General features: G+C 41.7%; 1 protein-coding gene across 4 annotated transcripts in view; it reads right to left on the bottom strand.

The window, feature by feature from the left end:
• Window positions 1-21,717, bottom strand: part of Rnf38 (ring finger protein 38) — a 91,831-nt gene that overhangs the window by 44,975 nt on the left and 25,139 nt on the right. For 3 of the 4 annotated variants that reach the window (XM_075967323.1, XM_075967322.1, XM_075967321.1), the window contains exon 2: window positions 9,860-9,930. In XM_075967323.1, the coding sequence (XP_075823438.1) occupies window positions 9,860-9,930 (71 nt within the window). Of the gene's footprint in view, window positions 1-9,654; window positions 9,739-9,859; window positions 9,931-21,717 lie in introns of those variants that run through there. The other variant, XM_075967329.1, reaches the window with a different exon arrangement.

The raw sequence follows: 21,717 nt of genomic DNA, 5'->3' as shown, positions 1-21,717 counted from the left end.
CTGTTTGACACTGTGAAACCCCGAGGAGACCATTTAGGCATCCTAGACTTCCTAGCCACATAAGGTAGAAGATAATAAGCTAAATTTCATAGAAAGACAACACCTGTTTGTTAGCACACTGACCTAGAGTGGTAGTCCTCACACAGCATCGGTACCTCATACAAGGGATTTTATCATTTTCTTCTTATTCTTAATGGATTTTCGCTTAAATATTGGGAGTTGAATAAGGAGAAACACAAATTTTTCTCTGTTATCAATAACACAAAAATCAACAAAGGGTAAGGTTTTTCCGTGCCAACAACAAATAAGGAAGGCCACAGCAGCCTTTGATGGACATTCTCCCATTCACGTGGAGTCCATCCTGGCACTGACTAGATGTCCATCAGTTCTGTCTACCTGGAGATAGTGGTAGATCCCACAGACTTAGGGCTCAGCCCCCACCTTGGAACCCTTCTTTACACATTTTGTTATTGTTTGTTTAGCATTTGAGGGGTTGTTTGTTTTGTTTTGAGACAGGTGTGCACTCCTCTCACACTTCATATACTGACACAAGCCTCAACTTGTGACCTGTACTTCTAAATAACTAGCTATACACTAGGATTTCCACAATCCCCTCCCAGGTTTGATAAATTTACTTGATTCGATTACAGAACTCGGGAAAACACATACAGAGAATACGATGAAGAGATGTATGGCAGGCTGGGGCTGAGGGAAGAGACACAGAACTACTGTGCCCTCTCTGGGTGTGCCCTCTATGAGAACGTGCTATATGGAAACACTCCAGCACTGGCCACTGGACTCTTACAGGGATGACTGAAGCAAGGGCAACCATGTCTTTCCATCCTTAAGGACTCCTTACTTGTGCAGCAGCAATACGAGGTATGTCTGAAGAATTATTACTAATTGAAATCTTTCCCCAGATTCTTCAGTATTCCCTTCCTCATGAATTTGGAGAATAAAGGCCCTTGCCACTTGTATCATACAAAGTAGGTCAAAGAATTCCTTTATGGCCAGCTCCAGACAGAATGTTCTGACCTGCCTTGGGGAGTTAGTTATAAGCCGCTAACCATGAACAAAAAGTATGTACCATAGTATCAAATACTTTAGTTCATGATACTATATTAACTACACATAACTCTTGACTCTTTTGTACAGATTAATAATTTACCATTTGAATTCTACTAAAAATGTCAGGTCAGGTGACATATCTTTAATTCCTGCATTGTAGAGACTGAGGTAGAAAGCTTAGGAATTGACCACTAACCGGTGTTACATGAGACTCTGTGCAAAATAAATAAAATGCTGATTCTACTTTGCATTCACGCCCATGTTGTATTATCTTTGTGAGCCAGTCTCATGCCGCACAGGCTGCTTCCTCAGTCCCCAGTCTTCCTGCCTCGCCTCCTGAGTGCTGGAATTACAAGTGTCACCATCTCTGACTCCTTGCTTATCTCTAATCTTCAGTTTTGTGCCACTGTGTTGTATGTCTGTGTCTTGTGCAAAACTTAGGGCCGAAAATTTGTTCTTCAGCCAAGTTTGTTACTTACCAGGCAACTTTAACATTCATTTTCTATAATTCGATAATTAACTCTACTTCAGTATTTCATTTTGTTACCCTTCCCATGTCCTTCACACCTCTTAAACCCTTACAGCATTTTAGGAATAAGTAAGGCTTTCGATTCCTCTTACGATTTAAAATTTGCATTTTACTTCTACAATTTGTATTTAGCATCTCTAAATTAAAAAATCTAAAATATCATTAAAATTAGAAAATTTTGGGATGATATTTGAACGTGTGTGTATAAGAGAGTTTTTTAGTGTGTGTGTGAGTGGTACGTGTGTGAGATTGTGTGTATGTGAGTGTTTGGTGTATATGTATGAGTGATTTTATATGTGACTGGGTGTGCATATGAGTGCATGTGACTGGTGATTAGGGTATGTGTGTGAGTGATTGGGTGAGGGAGGAGGTGCCCCCACGTGACTGTACACGTATGCCATGGTACACATGTGCAGCCTGAGAACAAGTTTTGGGATTCAGTTTTTATATTCCACTTTGTTTTTAAAGTAGGGTCTCTCTTTCCTGCCACTTTATTTCAAGCTGGTTTGAACAACTCTCCCATAAAAATGCTGGCGTTCTCCTGTTGAGGGGATTGCAGACCTGCACTACTACCCCAGGCATCTTACATGGGCCTGGGAATGAACTCGGGTTTTCAGCTTTTCACTCACTGAGCCATCTCCCCATGTCCAACCAGAATCTTTTGGGGGTACTCACAATAAGCTTAGAGGGCCTGGAAGCAAGATGGCTTACTGGGTCAAGATAACTGATATACAAGTGTGCCTTGGTGTGCACACACATACTCTAAATAAAATAAAATTTAAACAAAGTTTATAGTGTTTCTGATTTCAGAGTAACTATGTTCAAGGAGGTAATCTGTGAAATATTCTAAATCAGAAACATTTTCAGTTATCATTTTAGACAAGGGATCTACACTACTCCTAACTGCTTTTCTAAATAGATAAACACTTCATATTTTTCAAGTTGATTTTTTATTTTAAGCTAATGGAACTTTCTCTTAATATATAATCAAGGGACCACAAGATAAATGACCCCACACACATCCCTAAGAAGCAGCCCTTATGTTGAAATTGGTATTCCTTAACTAGTACTACTTCTGGTGGTCCTGTGCCATCAGCTCCATTTAGAACTGCCGCACCTAGAGTGCACTTCAGATGCCATCTAGCCCAAATAGGGTTTCTTTCTATTAACCTTAAACGCCACATTAGAAACATTTCTGAGGTTCTGTTAATTCACAATAAAAAATGTTATCTGCCAAGATGATGCAGAAAGCAGAATGTGTAAGGAGGGGATGAAGTTCTAAGTCAACGTAGACGGAATTGTGAGTAAATGTGTATTATTGACATGAGCACAGACATGTCAAGGATTCCCAAGCCTCAGAATCTTGGGAATAACAAAGCCTTCCCCAGGTGAGGCACAAAGGGATGGCAAAGCCTTCCTCTGGCCTAAGTGCAATCGTTTAGGAATGAAGAACCAGCATGTGTAAAAAAAATCAGCTGTGGCTTCCTTCACCTACAAGACTACAACCTGAGAAGGCTCCCCACAGTGACCTCCTAGCAAGACTAGCTAAGCCCTCCCATGTGTTGCACTTAATAAAAACACTAAGATGTGATGTGGAATTCCCATCTGAACACTATAAATGTTTTATTACCAATGGCTTAGTAAAGTCAAGTGTGAGATCAGAACAGGACATAGAGACAAAGCAGGAGGAGTGACGGACACGACACGCAGCGGTGAAGAGAAAGGCACCAGCCCCCAGTAGAACCTTACCCCTCACCAGTAGGCCACAGCCTCAAGGCGATTCACAGATTAATAGAAATGGGTTAATTTAAGATGTAAGAGTTAGCCAGGAATATGCCTAAGCTATTGGCCAAGCAGTGCTGAAATTAATATAGTTTCTGTGTGATTACAAGTCTCTGCCTACAAAGGTTGTTACATAGGTGCTAATAGGGAAGGGAAAGGGAAATAAATACAAAAGGAAAGGAGGCTAAAATAACAATAAGGATGTTTGGAAAAGTCATGATGAATCATACTATAACAATCTGCCTTTAAAAAAAGACATGCCAAGTCTGTGTATAAATATGCATATATAGTTTAAATAAAATTTTCTCATCTGGGCTGACAATGTTCCCTCCAAAAGCCGAAGACCATTTAACTAAAACCCCAACTCCAGGCATGAAAAGCCCTCTTTTGAGTTTTGATCAAGAGACTCTCCAAATATTACAGACTACTGCTATTGCCCTCAGCCACCTCCCAGAGGCAGAAGGCAAGTCCCTATTTCTAAAGATACCATGCAATTCATACCTAGGGTCTGAGGCCCAAGAGGAACTGACCTGAAAACCTGCTCCCAGGAGACTAGCTTTCATGATACCAGAAGGCACTATGCAAGCTTCCAAAGGAGGGAGACAAACAACAGTTCTACCCAGCTGTGACGCCTAAGATCCACAACAACGACCACCCTGGCACAACAAACCTAGGGCACAGTAGTGGCATGTATATTTTGGCAACAACCAGCATCTCTCTAATTGGACTTATGACCTGCTCAACAAGAAGGTGCCTGGCACTAGAAACCTAGTCAACTCCCCAGGGCAAGTGACATCATGGATCTTGGAGGAGAACCTACAAGTGCCACTCCACTAACCCAGCAGAATCACTAGCTTCACTCTAAACATTTATCCTTATACCAACAGATAAGTGTAGCCCTCACTCTCATCAAGGAAACTTCTCTTTGCAATAGACCATTACAGACAACCACAATTAATCAAAATGCAGAGCTGTGAAGCCCAGTCCTAACAGATACATCTCTAAAACAATTCCTGTACTTAAGGCTCAAGGATCACTGTGGAAGAATGGGCAGAAAGATTGTAAGATCCAAAGGATAAAGGAGCTTGCTGCAAGTGTGTCTTTTAGTAATGTCAGAAGTTATACAAGGACAATAAACATAACACAGACAGAAGAAAGCACAGGAAGCCTCAACCCTAGTCCAAAAATTAAAGGCAACTATGGACTCCTGAGAGCAGGGAGAAACAGTCTTTCCCAGGGATGTGCACAACAATTGGTTTTCCCATACCAATATGGTCAGTCCCAAAAACATGCATACAAGTAACATTACACAGACTGAGAAGGGTGTATTTAGGAATATGTATGTATCTGTGTGTATATGAAACAATAATTAATGAAAAAAGGCCATGAGTATGTGTATGTAACAATTAATGAAGAGAGGCCAGGAGGGAGGAAAGGAGGGAAGGAGTGTGTGTGTGTGTGTGTGTGTGTGTGTGTGTGTGTGTGTGTGTATAACAATAAGTAATGAAAAAAAAGAGGCCATGAATCTGAGAAACAGCAAGGAGGGGTGTATTCAAGAGTTCGGAGGGAGGAAAAGGAAGTAGGAAGTGATGTAATTATATTGTAATTTTAAAAAATAAATGATTGGAAAAAAAAGGAAATGACATGGCAGGGTCAGATCCACAGGAACTAAAGCTAACAGGAGTAGTGTATGGCGTTTTTTGATGCATGAAGCTTATGATATATACTTATTTTGCCAAAATTCTATTTTCAAACTTCTTTGAAGAAAATAAAGTCATTTAAAAGTCATTTTAAAGTATTCATTAGGTTGTTCAAACATGATTTTAAAAACAATGACATTTATTAAACATCACTCATGAGCAAGACAATTACAAACTCATCAGGCTAACTTGATAGCTCTAAAATGTTTTGATATTCTTTTTCATCCTTAAGTCAGACATACTCCCTATGTCAGGTATGTTCTCACTGCAAATATCTCCTTATTCCCAAACTGACACTTGTTTAGGTAGTATCAAAATCAAGAAGATACAACAACAGTAACAGTTTCATATTACACTTTATATTGTTAAAATAATGCTATATGACTGTCACATCTGAAACAATGCAACACAGCAATGCATGATATGAAGTTTGTTACAAAGCAGCACAGACTTCTGAGCAAAGTTGAGGTGAACAGACAAAAACTGTAAGTCCAGTACAGCAATTTCACTTCTGATCTAAAGTCAGGGGCTAATGCAAATAGCAAAATCTGATTTTTAGGTGTTAGCATGCCTTCTGTGACTAATAAACTTTTTCAAATCTGAAAAAGAATAGGAAATGTAGCTTATAGTTTGTTATTTAGGAAACAGGCAGGAGAATTATCAATTCTAGATCAGCCTGGGTACTGGATAACAGTTCTATTCCTGGGTACTTGGAAACATTCTATCCTGCAGGGAAGCTCCTTAAGCAACTAAAAATAGCTTCAGGAAGTCCCTGAAACCAACCAGATTCACTAGGCTCCTTCATGCCAGCATAGACAACTAAAGAGGAGAGTCCCCCTCAGATGGAAAGAAGCTGAGCTGCAAAGGCCCTTGGACCAGACCAGCTGCCTGGAAGAAGCAGAAACCTGCTGAGCTGCCTGGAAGAGATTAAGACCAACTGAGCCACCTGGAAAGGACACTTTACATCTTCCTGAGCTGCCAGCAGGCTATGCAGGGTAGACCAAGTTCCCTGCTGTGTGAGCAGTCACTCATGCTGAGGTGGGCCTTTGTGAAGCTGACGTCTTTGAGTCATTACTGCTTCAGTAAGTAAGCCCTCTCATATTCCTGTAAGTAACCCCAATAAAATTCATTGTTTCACGAAGTTGGGCTTTGGCGGTGTCCATAGTTTGGTCTGTTATGAGCTATCTGGGTTGAGAGGATGTGTGTGCATTTTCCCAAAAAGAGTTTTGTCATACAACATTGGGTAACTGAATCTTTGTCTCAACCATGTAAGGTAGGAGAAAACCAGATGAGATGAGACGAGACGAAACAAGACCAGGGGAAGCAGGACCAGAGTCAAGAGTCAGCAAGATGGCAGAACAGGTAATGGCACTTGCCTCACAGGACTGATACCTGGAACCCAAGTTAAGATAGGAGAGAACCAAACCCACCAAGTGGTCTTCTGACTTCCACACAAATGCTATGGCATGTGACACCTGATGTAGGTGGGTCTTCTATCTATCTGTTGTTTCATTGGTTAATTAATAAAGAAAACTGCTTGGCCTGATAGGTCAGAACATAGGTAGGCAGGAAAGACAGAACAGAATGCTGGGAAGAAGGGAAGTGAGGCAGACGCTATAGCTCTCCTCTCCAAGATGGGCGCAGGTTAAGATCCTTCCTGATAAATCATCACCTCGTGGTGCTACACACATGAATAGAATGGGTTAATCAAGATATGACAGTTAGCCAATAAGAGGCTAAAACTAATGGGCCAGGCAGTGTTTAAAAGAATACAATTTGTGTGTTGTTATTTCAGGTATAAAGCTAGCCGTGCAGGAGCTGAGTGGGAACACAGCCCGCTGCTCCTCACTACAGACACCTCCCCCAAATAAATTGAAAGAATAATAAAATACTAAAATAATAAAAGCTGCCACCTGTATCATCACCCTCTTAATGGACATCATTCCACTTACCAAGATCAACTTTTTTTTAAATCGAGACAGGGTCCCAAATTTATGTAGCCCTGGCTGGTCTGAAACTTGTTATGTAAAACAGGCTGGACTGGAACTCAGAGGACCATCCAACTGCTTCTACCTCCTGAGTGCTGGGACTAAAGGCTATGCCAACACAATTAGCCCCACCTTTCCTTTTATCTAATTCTTACTATATCTTAATGTAATATAATATATAACTGACATTTCCCCAGTTACACTGTAAAATCATGAAAAAACAGGAATTTTTATCTATCTTGTATCCTGATCTAATGCTAGAAAAATAGCTAGCTACCCACCAAATACTATTTGCTGGCTCCAATCACCAGAATAAGCTATCAGTGCATAGACAAGAGAGGCTTCTCATTCCACCCTGAGCAACAGTATACACAAAGTAGGCAGGAGAAGCAGGGAACAGTCTTGGATTGTTCTACATTGTGCTGGCCAAACATTATCCTTTAAAATTCTCTCCTCCTCATGACCTTTATAATATAAAAAATAAAAGGGTGCACCTTTAATCCCAGCACTTGTGAGGCAGGGGCAGGCGGATCTCTGTGAGTTTCAGGGCAGTCAGGACTATACAAAGAAACCCTGTCTCGAAGAAAACAAAAAAAAAATCATCTCTCATTCTCTTCCTGCCTCCATCCATGTATAGTGAGAGGTGTCCTAATTATGTAAAACACAAATTAGTCATATAAAGACTGAAAACTGAGAACCATTTTGAGAGAGATGGAAAGTACTTAAGAGAGACAGAATCTCAAGAAGTTCACTTTGGTTTCTGTACTGTCAATGAAATGGCAGAAGCCAGAACCAAATAGCTTTGCAGCATCTGTAATCTACTGACCAAGTGACTTCATTGTTTTCTGCAATTATCACTCTTATTTTCAAACGTTCATTTCTAAACTCTGGTATATTAAATTTTAGAAAGTCTCTTTCAGTGAACTCCCTGTGAAAATTAAAAACTATAACCCATGGTTCCGGATGACTATAAAAGGAAGAGTCTGGAATGCTATGCAAGCTAACAGAAGCAGTGAGACCAACAACAACAAAACATTTGTAAAATCTCAATAATTAATTTCTTATCTCCAACAGGGGAGCAGGTTCTTGATCAAAATAAAGACGATCATTTGGGTCTCTCCTGGCAGCTACCAATGCATCCAATGCATCCATGCACAGCTACATCCACGCACAGAAACACAGGAAATAGAAAAAGCCTTTGGAACTGAGGGTGAAAATCTAAATTTAATCTCATCCAGATGAGCAGCAGATATTCCGGACACATCCAGACCACAGAAATCTGCTGGAAGGGACACTAGAAAGGCCCCAAGGCAAGTGTCTCAGTCTTTTTTTTTTCCCTTTTATTTTTGATATTATAAAGGTCTTGCATAGCCCAGGTGGCTTAGAACTTGCTATAAAGTAGAGAAGTCCTTGAATCCTCTTATTTCTACCTATTAAATTCCGGAATTACAGATACCCATCACTAAACTCACCTAAAAGCAGGTTTTGTTAGCGATAAAAAGAACACAACTGGCAGGCATGATATCTCAAATCTTTAATCCCAGAACTTGGGAAGTGTGAATTCAAGGCCAACCCTGGTCTTTCATAAAAGTCTCAGAACAGTACCACGGCTAGTGAGACCTTGCCTAAAACAAAAACAAAATACAACCTACAATGAAACAAACCACCATTAATTTGGACATGATTTTAAAATGAAAAAACTTGGGGCTGGAGAGATGGCTCAGAGGTTAAGAGCACTGACTGCTCTTCCAGAGGTCCTGAGTTCAATTCCCAGCAACCACATGGTGGCTCATAGCCATCTATAATGAGATCTGGTGGAAGAAAAGTTGTATACATAACAAATAAATAAATCTTTAAAAAAAGAAAGAAAGAAAAAACTCTGGCCCAAAGTAGTAAACAGATAAACGAGCACACACACAGACACAAACCACCCTGAAGAATCAGGTTATATTCTCAATAACCAAGATTAGGCTTTGGGAACAAAAGTAAACCATAATAGAATTAGGTAAAGTATAAAAAGAAAGCAGGTGCAGAGGGCACGAATGGCCCAGCGCTTGGTAAGATAAGGAGGACTGCTGCAAGTTCCAGCCATTAGACCCTAGATCCAAAATCAAACCAGTGGCTAACAGTGAGGTCCAGAGTTTGACTCTGCAGAACCCACATAAATCTGGACAGAGGCACATGTCTCCAATCTAAGCTGTCCCTCAGCAAGAGGGAAGCTGAGATGTAGGAGCATACAGAGTGGTGAACAAGAAATCTCAATTCAAATAAAGTGGATGATGAGGACCAACACCCCAGTTTTCCTATGACCTTTACACACTTAAAGTGACATGCACAAGCCTGCACATGCGTGCACACACACCCATCACATTTAAAAATAAAGACAAAAGTGATGACAATGTATAAGCAACTATAAAAGTGAAACAAATTTGGAATGTCTATGATTCTTCCAACTAGAGACACATGAACTGCTAACTACTCAGAGAGAGCACATGTTTCCTTGTTAAAATAAGCCTCATGTCCAGCCTATGCAGAGAAAGAGGAAGGACAGAGACACAACAGGGACCTGGAGACTAGGCAGGAGCACCTCTTCTGGGGGTTGAGCTGCAGGTGTTCTGGAGCAGTCCAATAATCCGACACATAAACCAGCAGGACCATCTGTACTCTGCGTCTCAACATTATACCCTCAAGTCACCCCAGGGGCTCGAGGTCCACAGTCACACAGGTGAATCCAGCAGGACAATCAGGGTGGCATGCATTTCCACGGTGGCAGACATCAACAAGGACCTCACCTTGTCACTGTCATCATGACAAATGTGGTCGTGATGGACGGACCGGCACTGAAAAGAAGCACCAACACTACCTACGGAGAAAAGGAAGGGAGAGTTAAGCAGCAGTCATTCCTTACATTAAACTGCTTTACCAATAGACTTATGTCAAGTATCCCATTTAGTCCTTAAACAAGCTCGTAAGCAGTAGGACAAGATTACTTATGGATTTTCAAAAGCTACATGTGTAAGTCCATGAGTGCACGGAGGCCAGACAACAACCTGTAGGACCAGGTTCTCCTCCCACATGTGGGTCCCAGGGACCAAGCTCAGGCAGTCATCTTACCCACTCAGCAATCTGTGGGCCCTATTTGTGGCTTCTTCACAGAAGGAAGAACCAGACACCGATCCACAAAAAGCAGCAGCGAGAAGACGTGGAACTGAAGCCTGGCTGGCAACCCTGCCCCATCACTCTGAGCACGGCAAGGTTTACTTCCCAAGTGAGACCCCTAAGTAAACACATCAGTAAGGCAAACCCTACTGATGAAGACTATAATTGCATTCCTGTTTGGTTTACACATACCTTGAGGCTGACCCTATAAATATAACATATAAAATACAATTTACCCAGGCTTAATGGCACATGAACTTTGGGAACTAAAGTAGAAAGATCAAGAGTTCAAAGACAAAGGACAAAGGGACAAAGGAGTCTTTGAGACAGGAGAATTTCTTTTTTAAGCCCATGTCAAATAAGATTTCAAGTATTGCTAGGCATGATGGCGCACAACCTCAAACACAGCAACTGGGAGGCAGAGGCAGGTGGAATACTATGAGTTTGAGGCCAGTCTAGTCTACATAAAGAGTTCCTGGCTAGCCAAGGCTATATAGTTAGACTCGGTCTTTAAAAAAAGGAAGGAAGGAAGAAAAAGAAGTCTTAGAAAAAAGTAGAGGATTTTGTTTTGAATACATAATTTCAACGAAGAAAAAATGCAGAAACAGGAAGGTCACACCAGACCAATCTAGTCTATACATGGAATTCTAGGCCAGCTGGAAAAAAAAATCTATGTGTGTACATGTGTTAGGTGTGTGTGCGGCATGTGTGTGTGGAGGGGGGGTTAATGTGCTTTTATTGCTAGGGAGTGTACACAGGCCTCATGCACTCTAGGCAAGTGCTCTCACTGAGCTGTATCTCAAGCACACAGCCTGGCCCAATCTTCTGAAAAGCTGGTGTTAAACATAAAGTCATGAATGGAGAGTAAACATACTATTATGGACTGTCCACAGGCATAGGAGTGAGCAGCGAGGTACAGCTGGGGGGGGGGGTGGATTAACAATGAGTCATGTGGTAAAACCCCTAATGACACAAAAGGAGCAGGACAAAAAAAATGTGTGCAGCTGCGAGACAACCCTAGGCAGAGATGAAAGCAATGGAAGAGAGTCCCCCACCCCCGTGTGAGGAAACACCAACACCATTCCATGTTCACAATGAAAAGGGAAGCCAAGCAATTCTGTCTTTATCATTTATATACAAAATACAATAGTCACTTAGTTCCAGAGACACATTAAGGCTCAACAATTAGTTATCATTATAAGCAGGTAATCTGCTACAAAATTATTTCAAGCCAGGGCTGGAAATATCCCCTGGCAATTGAAGAGCACCGACTGCTTTTCCAGAGGACCCAGGTTCAATCCCCAGCAGATTATTCAACCGAAACTTTAAAAGCCAGGAGGACCTGGCAGATGTATTTCAAGTTCTGACTCAACTGCCAACCCTGACTATTATTTTCAGCAAAACCGTCTGTTATAACTGAAATGAAAAATAAAAACTGCCCACGATAAAAATAGGTCAAAGGAATGCATGACCACTAACCCAGCTCCACAGAAAATACCTTCACATGGGTCCGAGGTTCAATCTCAGCTTGTGGGGCTTGTGTGGCAAGCACCTGGCCCACTGAGGCACTGTCCCAGAGCGGACACTACTATCGAGACACCAATCCTTACCTAGTTCTTGGCTGGGAGCACTGAGGGAGGAGTTTCTTCACTGAAATTTTGCAAGCCTACGTGCAACTCAGCAGTGCTAGATGTCAGCTCACCAATCTACCTCTACTAGTTTAAGCTGACTACAGTGGGGGCCACAGGACACCAAAGGCAGAGTGAGGATGGACAAGTCCTAAGACCTCCAGCGCCAGTCTACTGCCCCAGACCACACCCCGGCACTGTCGTGTCCTAGTCACCATGAGAAATTATATTAGGCGCTATACAGACGTCAGCAAAACCTTCCTTACAGTGACTTCTCAGGAGAAGTATATGCTGGTTGACTGAATATTCATTCCAGTCATCAGAGATTGATTGATACTGGACTCATAAAATCACAATTATTACAAGGAAAAATAAAACAAGAGGGAAAGTTAACTGAACAAGCACTAGCCCTATCCCCGGACACAGAGTAAGCTATCTTCTTTTTACTTTTTTTTTTTTGAGACAGGGTTTCTCTGTGGTTTTGGAGCCTGTCCTGGAACTAGCTCTTGTAGACCAGGCTGGTCTCGAACTCACAGAGATCCACCTGCCTCTGCCTCCCAAGTGCTGGAATTAAAGGCGTGTGCCACCACCGCCCGGCTGTTTTTACTAAATCTGTTCCATAAAGTAATATCTCGGTACAAATAGTCTAGCCCCACAACTGACCAGCAGTGCTCAAATCAACCCTCTATAACTCAGTGTACATTTTTAAAATGAAAGGTACACTGGGCATGATGGGAGACACCTGTGATCCCAGCACTTGAAGAGGCAAGAGGATCCAAAGTTCCAAGGCCAGCTTGGGCTATGCAGCGAGACCCAGTTGTAAAAAGTGAGGGTAGAGGGCGAAGAGAGACTGACCTGAACATGTAAGGTGTTCATCACATGGCCCAGCACATCTACAACACCATGCATGTTTGTATTATTTCCCACATTCCCCTGAAAGTTCCTATTTCCTCATCCAAAACCAGCATGTGACTGCTTCAAGCAGAAACAGACCTGTCACAACACCCAGAATGCATCAAGGAGCTGAAGGTCATCCTTGACCACATAGCAAATTTGACGCCAGCCTGAACTACTTGAAAAACCATTCAATACCTAAATTTACTCTATAAATACTTGTAATTGGTTAATGATGGGGTTTTTGGCAGAATTATTTTTTTCTACAGCACCACTAGTCATGAGCAGAAACTGGTACAGATTAGGAATGCCTTATAAGACAAGGATATTTCACTTAATACAGGGTAAAGTAAGTCAATAGAAAGTTATTAATGTGTTAAAGGCTCCCACAAATCTGACTTTTTGTATCATAAATTTTTTTTTTTGGCTTTTCGAGACAGGGTTTCTCTGTGGTTTTGGAGCCTGTCCTGGAACTAGCTCTGTAGACCAGGCTGGTCTCTAACTCACAGAGATCCGCCTGCCTCTGCCTCCTGAGTGCTGGGATTAAAGGCATGCGCCACCACCGCCCGACTAATGAAGAAAAATGATCAATTTATAAAATTTGTGTATTAATTTTCAAATAGAAATAAAAATGCAGCACTGAAAATTGTATGTTGTACAAGTGTGCACATGCGCACAAACACACACGAACGCTGGGCTGTACACGTAGGGGTCAGATAATAACCTGGAGTCGGGTCTCTCTTTTCATCCTATGGGTCCTGGGGTTAAAGCCAGGTCTTCAGGCTTAATGGCAGCTGCCCTGCCCTGCCCTGCTGAGACCTCTAACAGACCTTGAGAATTATTTTTAAGCATTTGATTAGGTTGATATATGATTTATGATACAGTACATCTTTGTACATGGGGCTACATCCTAGGAAAATAATGGTTGTCATAACGAGATGTTCCTGTCATCCAGTGAATAGGATTCAGGCACACTACTGAACACCCAAGAAGGCAGGTAGTATAAATGCATATTAAATGTTAATGGAAGAATTCTTTGATGAACCTAGCACTAATATGCCAAGAACATGTATATTTAGTATGCACAGGCATACATGCAAGCAAAACAACCATACACATAAAATAATGAAATACCATATGTTTTCAAGTAATGTGGAAAAGGAGGACAAGGCAAACAGAGGAATGGTTCTGCTGCTGCTAAGAATACCCATGTTCAAAAATTTAGAGTGTGTCCTACTCTCTGAATTGGCGGGTGAGGAGTTCTCCAGACTTCTCACTGTGTCAGAGGGACTCTTATATGGTCATGCTATGAAGGTTCTGCTGCTTGAGATCCTGTGAAAGTCACTGACTTAAGCCTGGTCTGCTCTCCTCCCTAGACAGTACATAGCAGTGGACACGGCATTTCTTTCCACCAAAGCCACACTACTCAATCCTATTTATTTATATGCTATCAAACATTGTTAAGTCCTTGTTTTTAAACGGTTACACCATAAAACATCAACTTTACCAATTTAACCACTGAGAATGCATAATACAGGGGTATTAATTATATCCATAATGTGTGTGAACAGCTGCGCTGCTATTTTCAAGGCATTTTCATTATCTCAAACAGAAAACCTGTATCATTCAATAACTTCGCTTCACAAATGTCCTTTTTAAAAAACTATAGACTTAGTAACTTTCAAGTTATGATATGCTGCCACCAGGTGGCGAGAGAGTGTCAAGGCTGCCCATGACAGGAACAGAGGGCAGGCAGTTTCACCTTCCCTAAATATTAGAATAGAAACAGCATCTGCATAATGAACCTTTCACTTGCCCTCAAAAACCCACTGTGGTGTGGAGCATGAGCTGGGCAGTAGAGTGACCGCTTAGCAGTGGTTTAGTCTTAACTGCCACCATAGAAAATAAAGAGCATGCTTAAAGACTGATAACTAGACTCATACAAACTTTAAAAAATGAAGTTAGGGAAAATGTGTAAAGAAAAAAAAAGGAATCTAAATTAGTGACTATGTCACTGACTTAGTAATCATCGTTTTACCTAAGATTCAAAATTAATGAGTTTCAGTCTGGTACCAAATGATCCCCAATTTTGGGTGTGTGTGGGGATAGTTAACTGAGGAATGATTGTAGGGGTTGTGTTTGCTCAGCAAGTGATCTACTACTGGGCCCTTTCTTTGTTTTGTTTCCGGTAGGGATACTGAGTGGCTGGCCTTGATGGTGATCAGCTTCTTCTTCTCCAAATGCTGAGACTATCAGTACACACAGAACATCATTCCTATGTTTTTTTTTTGTTTGTTTGTTTGGTTTTTTTTGGTTTTTCGAGACAGGGTTTCTCTGAAGCTTTGGAGCCTGTCCTGGAACTAGTTCTTGCAGACCAGGCTGGACTCGAACTCACAGAGATCCACCTACCTCTGCCTCCCAAAGTGCTGGGATTAAAGGTGTGTCACCACTGCCTGGCTGAGACAGGTTATTGTTATGTAGCCCACATTGGGATTCTTCCTCGGTCTCCCAAAAGTTAAAATAATGGATAATGTCCAACTCTAAAGAATGTCTTTGACAGAAAAAGATTTGTTTCATGACATTTTTTTTATTTTTAGCTTTAAATTCATATATTAGCACCCATGACTCCAAATAGCCAACAACCACGAGCAGAAAGAACAGCACTAGAGGAAACACAATACCTTATTTTTGAACTATACCACAGAACTGTAGTAGTAAGTACAGCATGGTACAGACACAGAACGTGAAATATGAGCTAATGGGAAAGAAATAAATCAAGACAACTCTAGCTATCTGATTCTCAACAAAAGGAGAAAGCACATCCACTGGGGGGAAGCTAGTCTCTTCCTAGCTTCCCTGGAACAGTGCTGGAAAACTAGATATGAAGAAGACTAAAATTAAATTCCTATCTAATTCAAAAATAATTTAGAATGCTTCATTTTAAATCAATTCAAAATGTTCAGAGACAGAAAAACATTTCAGGATAGAGGACGGGAAATAAAAATAATAATAGCGGGAACTGGTAAATGGGGACGACAGCAAATTCAACAGTTTCTGCACAGCAAAGGAGACCATCAGAAGTGAACAGACAGCCTACAGACCAAGAGAAAAGTTTTACCAGCTATTCATCCATCAGGGAATTAATATACAAAATACATGGAGAACTTTAAAATTTTTGCTTCAATAAAAAATAATTTAAGCAATACACAGATGCTTCTCAAAAGAAACATAAATAGACCATAAAAGCAAAAAAGAAAAAAATGTTCAACATCTTTAGTCATGGGGAAATCGCAAATTAAAACTAAGCTGAGGACTGGGATATAGTTAATTAGTAGAGTGCTTGCCACGATGCAAAGCCCTACGTTTGAGCTCTGGTGTTTCGTGTGTGTGGTAGCAGCACTGCGGAGGTAGAGGCGCGCGCGTGGCCCAGAGTTCAAGGTCAGACTGAGATAGGTAAGAACCTGAGAACTGGACTGAGTGGCACACATCTAGAATCCCAGCCTTGGGGAAGCTGAGGCTGGAGGATAGAAGCTCAAGGACAATCTAGGCTATCATTAGACCCTGTTGCATGAAACCTCAAAAAAAATAACACTCGGATTCCAACTCACCCCACTCACAGTGGCTATTCTCAATAACACAAAAGAAAACCAGGCGTTGTGGCCCCTGTTCATAATCTCAGCATTTGGAAGGCTGGGGTATGATGACTCCATGAGTTCAAGACCAGCCTGGGTTATGAAGTAAGATTGCTAAGTATACTGGCCTACACCTGTATTCTCTGCAATAGGGAAGCTGAAATAAGAGGATTGCTTCAAGGTCAAGGCCAGCATGGGCTACAAAGTTAAGACCATTCCAAAAAGTCAAACTTATGAGGAGATAGTTCAGCTGGTAAAGTGCTTGCTGCAAAAGTATAAGGACCAAATTGATCTCCAGACCTCACAGAAAAAGCCAGGTGTGAGGTCACACTGGGGAGGCAAAGACAAACAGATCCCTAGGATTAGCTTTCTATGCTAGCCGGGCACAGACTGTTTGAAAAATAAGGTGGATGGCTCCCAAGGTAAACTCTGGTACCATATGCATACATGCGTGCGTGCGTGTGCGCGCACACAAACACACACACACAGAGTGAACACGGGGGGGGGGGGGAGGCAGATAGACAAAGTCCTAATCAAAACTCATTCAATTTGGGGAAAATGGATGGACCTGAAGATCATTATATTAAGCAAAATAAGACAACCTCAGTAAAATATATTTTCTATCATATGTGAAACAAAGACTGTGCTTTTAAAGGCCATGAAAGTAGTGAGGGAACTATTTGGGGCCTGGGAGAAGAGGAGAAGGAAGTAGAGGGTAGAAAAGATCAAAGTACAATGAATATATGAAAATACTTTGTATAATAAATATAAGCTAGGAAGTCAAGAAATGTAGCATAATGGTCCAGCACCTACTTAACAAGTGCAAGGCCTGGGGGCTGGAGAGATGGCTCAGAGGTTAAGAGTATTGCCTGCTCTTCCAAAGGTCCTGAGTTCAATTCCCGGCAACCACATGGTGGCTCACAACCATCTGTAATGAGGTCCGGTGCCCTCCTCTGGCCTGCAGACATACATGCAGACAAAATATTGTATACATAATAAATAAATAAATATTTAAAAAAGAAACAAGTGCAAGGCCTTAAATCCAATCTTCAGTACCACAAAAACAGAACACATCTATATACTAACAAACCTAGACATTGGGTTTGGAAGATGACTCAGTGAGTAAAGTGCTCAAGGACTTATATAAAGTCAGGACAGCAGTATAGTAATATTTTATTTGTGTTTTAATAAATAAAGCTTGCCTGAAGATCAGAGTGCAAAGCTAGCCACACTAGTCAGCCATACAGGCCAGGCAGTGGTGGCGCACACATTTAATCCCAGCAGCCACACTAGTTAGCCATAGCTAACTAATAGGTTAAGGAGGTGGTGCACGCCTTTAATCCCAGCACTAGAGAGGAGTATAAAACAGGAGGAGACAGGTCTCACGCTCAGTCTCAGTCTGAGGATTCATGGAGGCAGGTCTGCCATTTAGATCTGAGGTAGAGGTAAGAGCTAATCTCTGGGTTTTTATTATTCGTGCTACATGGCAGTGCATGTCTGTGATCCCGGCACTCCTACAGAAAGACAGTACACTGTACAGCAGGCTGGCTTGGAATTCTCTATAATTCTTCTGCCTCAATTTACCAAGTGCTGAGATTATAGGTGTGAGTCACCATGCCTGACTTAACCATTATTAACATTTAAAATTTTACTGAGATGTAATTGACACATCATAAAAATTCACCCTGCTAAGCTTCACTGGTTTGCTATGTGCATTCATAGCTACACACTGCTCACAGCTAATTTAAGAGTATTTTCCTCACCCCACTGCCAGTCATCCAACCTCTTCTCTGCAGATATTTCTGCCACAGCAGATTTACCTATTTGGGACATTTTATATTAAGAAAAGCATGTGAGAGAGCGGAGGTTTTGTGCCTGGTTTCTTCCATTTAGCAAGTTTCAAAATTTATCCATGTTGTAGCACGTATCAAAGGCCTTGTTTGTTTTATAAATAATATTCCATAGAATAAACATACCACATCTTGGAATATCTAGTCACTAGCTGATAGACATCCAGGCTATTAAATGATTCTGCAAACATTCATTTTTACATAAAATTGCACTTTCAATTTTCCTGTCTACACACCTACGAGCGGAATTACTGGTCACAGTAACTGCTTAGTCTCCTGAGGAACTGCTCAACTCTTCCCAAAGCGGCTGCGCCACTTCACCCACCATAAGCAGCTGGAATGCTTACTTCACGGCATCTTCACTAACACTGGTCTGTCTTTTACAGCCATGCTAGTGGGTATGTAGTGAAACAAACGCTTAGAGTGTGACACTATAGTAGTATATACTCTTAGAGACACACACTGACATATTTCTAGATGGGTGACATGATATCTGAATTTGCTTCAAAACACAGAGTAAGGTTGAAGGAGTGGGTGGAGATGCAGATGAATAGAATTTTCAGTTCTGGGTGACAGATAAAGATGTATCCTCCATACTTCCAAATTTCCATACTAAGTGCTATAACTGTATCATAAACAGATATGATTTCCATGCATTTTGAAACTCTAGAAAAACTATAGTTTTATGTGTCGTACACAAATATATGACTGCAGGCACTTCAATGCTTTTTTCCTTTTTTTGCAAACTTTCATTATTATTTTGTGTGCGTGTGTTGGCACTCATGCCATAGTGCACATTAGAAGTCAGAGGTAAACTTGCGGAATTAGTTCTTTCCTTCCATCTTTACATGGGTTCTGTGTCTTAAACTCGGTCTGCGTCATCAAGAGATAGTAGGAGCCTTCACAGACCATCTCACCATCTAGCAACTATTTTTTATTTTAATTTTTAGTACATTTTATTTACAGCTTGCTTACACATGTATAGGTGAGTGTGCAGGTCAGAGGTGAACTTGGGTCCTGGGATTGAACTCAGGTCTTCCAGCTTAGCAGAGAGTGTCATCCTCTCAGCCGTCTCACCAACTCCTCAGGCACTCTTCTTTAAACCCTTATAAACATCAACTTCTCCCTCCCCTCTCTCTCTCTCTCTCTCTCTCTCTCTCTCTCTCTCTCTCTCTCTCTCTCTCTCTCTCTGTGTGTGTGTGTGTGTGTGTGTGTGTGTATGAGAGACAGAGACAGAGACAGGCAGGGTAGGAGCTCTATCCTTCTAGTTTGCGATGAGAGACAGAAAGAGGGCTCTCCTACCAGTTCAGGATTCTTCCGCCTCAACCTACTAAGTGCTTCAATTACAGACATACGCTACCCACCTCTTGTTATTATATACTGATCTTAAATCCTCTACATATCAGTTTTTCAAGGTTTTATAATGTTTTGTCAACTTGAAACAACCTATGAACTGAATCTCAGAAGGACTGTGTAGACATTGACCTGTGGGAATGTGTCTACAGGAGATTCTCCTGATTGTGTTCACTGAGGAAGAAAACGTACCCACTATAGGTAGCACCACCATTCCCTGGGGCACAGGGAGTTTCTAAGTGAGGAAAGTGAGCTGAGAGCCAGCACAAGCACATTAATTCCCTCTGCTCTGCTTCTGACTGTGGCTATCATGTGAAATAAACTCCTTCTCCCTTAAGTTGCCTTATCAAGGTACTTTATCACAGAAACAGGAAAGAAAACTAGGATTTCTATTTATGCTGATGAACAAAAAGCATGTTCTCATCCACCAGTGAACAAATGTGAACAACACCAGGGCTGGAGAAATGGCTCTGTGTTTAGGAGTATATACTGTTCTCCCACACACTGCTCTGTCAAGAAGAGAAAGAGGAAAAAACTGAGGACTAGGGATATAGACCAGTGATAGCACACTGTCTAGAAGGCAAAAAGGCGCTGGATTCAATACTCAGAACCACAAGAGGGAGGGAAATGAGAAGATAGTCAAGGGGAAGGGGGGCAGGAGGAAAGGAGGTTTGGGAGGCCCGGTAAGAGCTTAAGAATGAACAAGAGCTAAGGTCTCAAATTTGGGGGAAGGGGGCAGAAAAATATTCGGTAAGTTCAAACGCAGTGGGGAGCTCTGGAAGTCTTAAGTGGGCATGTGACTCATTCTTTTAAAAGCTCTCCCTGGCTATCAGCAGAAGATGGAGACCATAGAGTGGTACGTGGACCCGTAAATGGCTACTGCTATAGTTCGAAGAGAGATGGAATGGAGGGATACAGAGTCCCGGCTGGCCTGGGTCCTACTATCTTCCTTCCTCACAGGCACACATCCCCAATCCCTGCAGTTTTTATATTCTCGTACATGCCACATGTAAAGGTCTGAGGACAACTTGTTGGCAGTCAGTTCTTTCCTCCTACCACAAGAGTTCCAGGTAGCCAACACAAGTCATCAGGACAGGTTATCAGGCTTAGGGACCAGCCCCTTTACACACTGAACCACCTTGTTGGCTTGTGAGGTGCAATGAAAAGGACTTGGAGAATGATGTGATGTGAATACAAGAATATTGCAGTTCGCCGAGTGGTGGTGGCGCACGCCTTTAATCCCAGCACTCGGGAGGCAGAGACAGGCGTAGAGACAGGCGGATCTCTGTGAGTTCGAGACCAGCCTGGTCTACAAGAGCTAGTTCCAGGACAGGCTCCAAAACCACAGAGAAACCCTGTCTCGAAAAACAAAAAACAAAACAAAACAAAAGAATATTGCAGTTGCCAAAACAATTCCCAGATTTCCAGCTTAAGCAACTGAGTCCCATATTCTGATGAAAAACACTAGGAAGTAGGTAGTCTGCCTGGATAATAATAGTTTGGGACATGTTAAGTATGAATTTCTTGTAAAATACAAATTTGAAAATTCGCAGTATATAAGTGGTATTTATATCCCTGGAAACAAATGCTATCGTCTAGAAAAAGAACATAGAAAAGAGATGAGGGCACAGGCCCAAGTCCTAAGAATGAGAAAAAGATGGGGAGAAGAGACCATCGAAAATTTTATACAAAACTGAGAGAACTGAATGTGGTGGAAAACACCTCTGACCCCAGCACTTGGGAAGAAGAAGGTTAACTAAGGGCTGAGTCTGAAGATTAATAAAGGGTCTTCCACCAAGTCTGATGGCTTGAGTTTAATCTCCAGAACCTACATGGTGGGAAGTTCTGACTTCTGCAACTTTTCATCTAACTTCCACATGCATGCATGTGCATACAAACAGATAGATGAAGCTGGGCATGGTAGCACACACCTTGAGAGACAGAGGCAGGTGGATCTCCATGAGTTCCAGGACAGATAGAAACCCTGAATAAATTAAACAGACAGAGACAGCTATCCAGAAGTGGCCCGGTGTCCCTCAGCTGGTGACTCAGCATCAGTGAAGGCAGTAAAGAGCAGTTTCAGGGAAGGAGAAAGGGCCAAGTTGACGGGCTGAAGATGGCTAACAGCCTGTTT

The sequence above is a fragment of the Microtus pennsylvanicus genome, chromosome 3, assembly GCF_037038515.1.
Source record: "Microtus pennsylvanicus isolate mMicPen1 chromosome 3, mMicPen1.hap1, whole genome shotgun sequence".
Classification (NCBI taxonomy): Eukaryota; Metazoa; Chordata; class Mammalia; order Rodentia; family Cricetidae; genus Microtus; species Microtus pennsylvanicus.
Note: the sequence above shows the minus strand (reverse complement) of the source record. Positions and strands in the feature narration are given on the sequence as shown.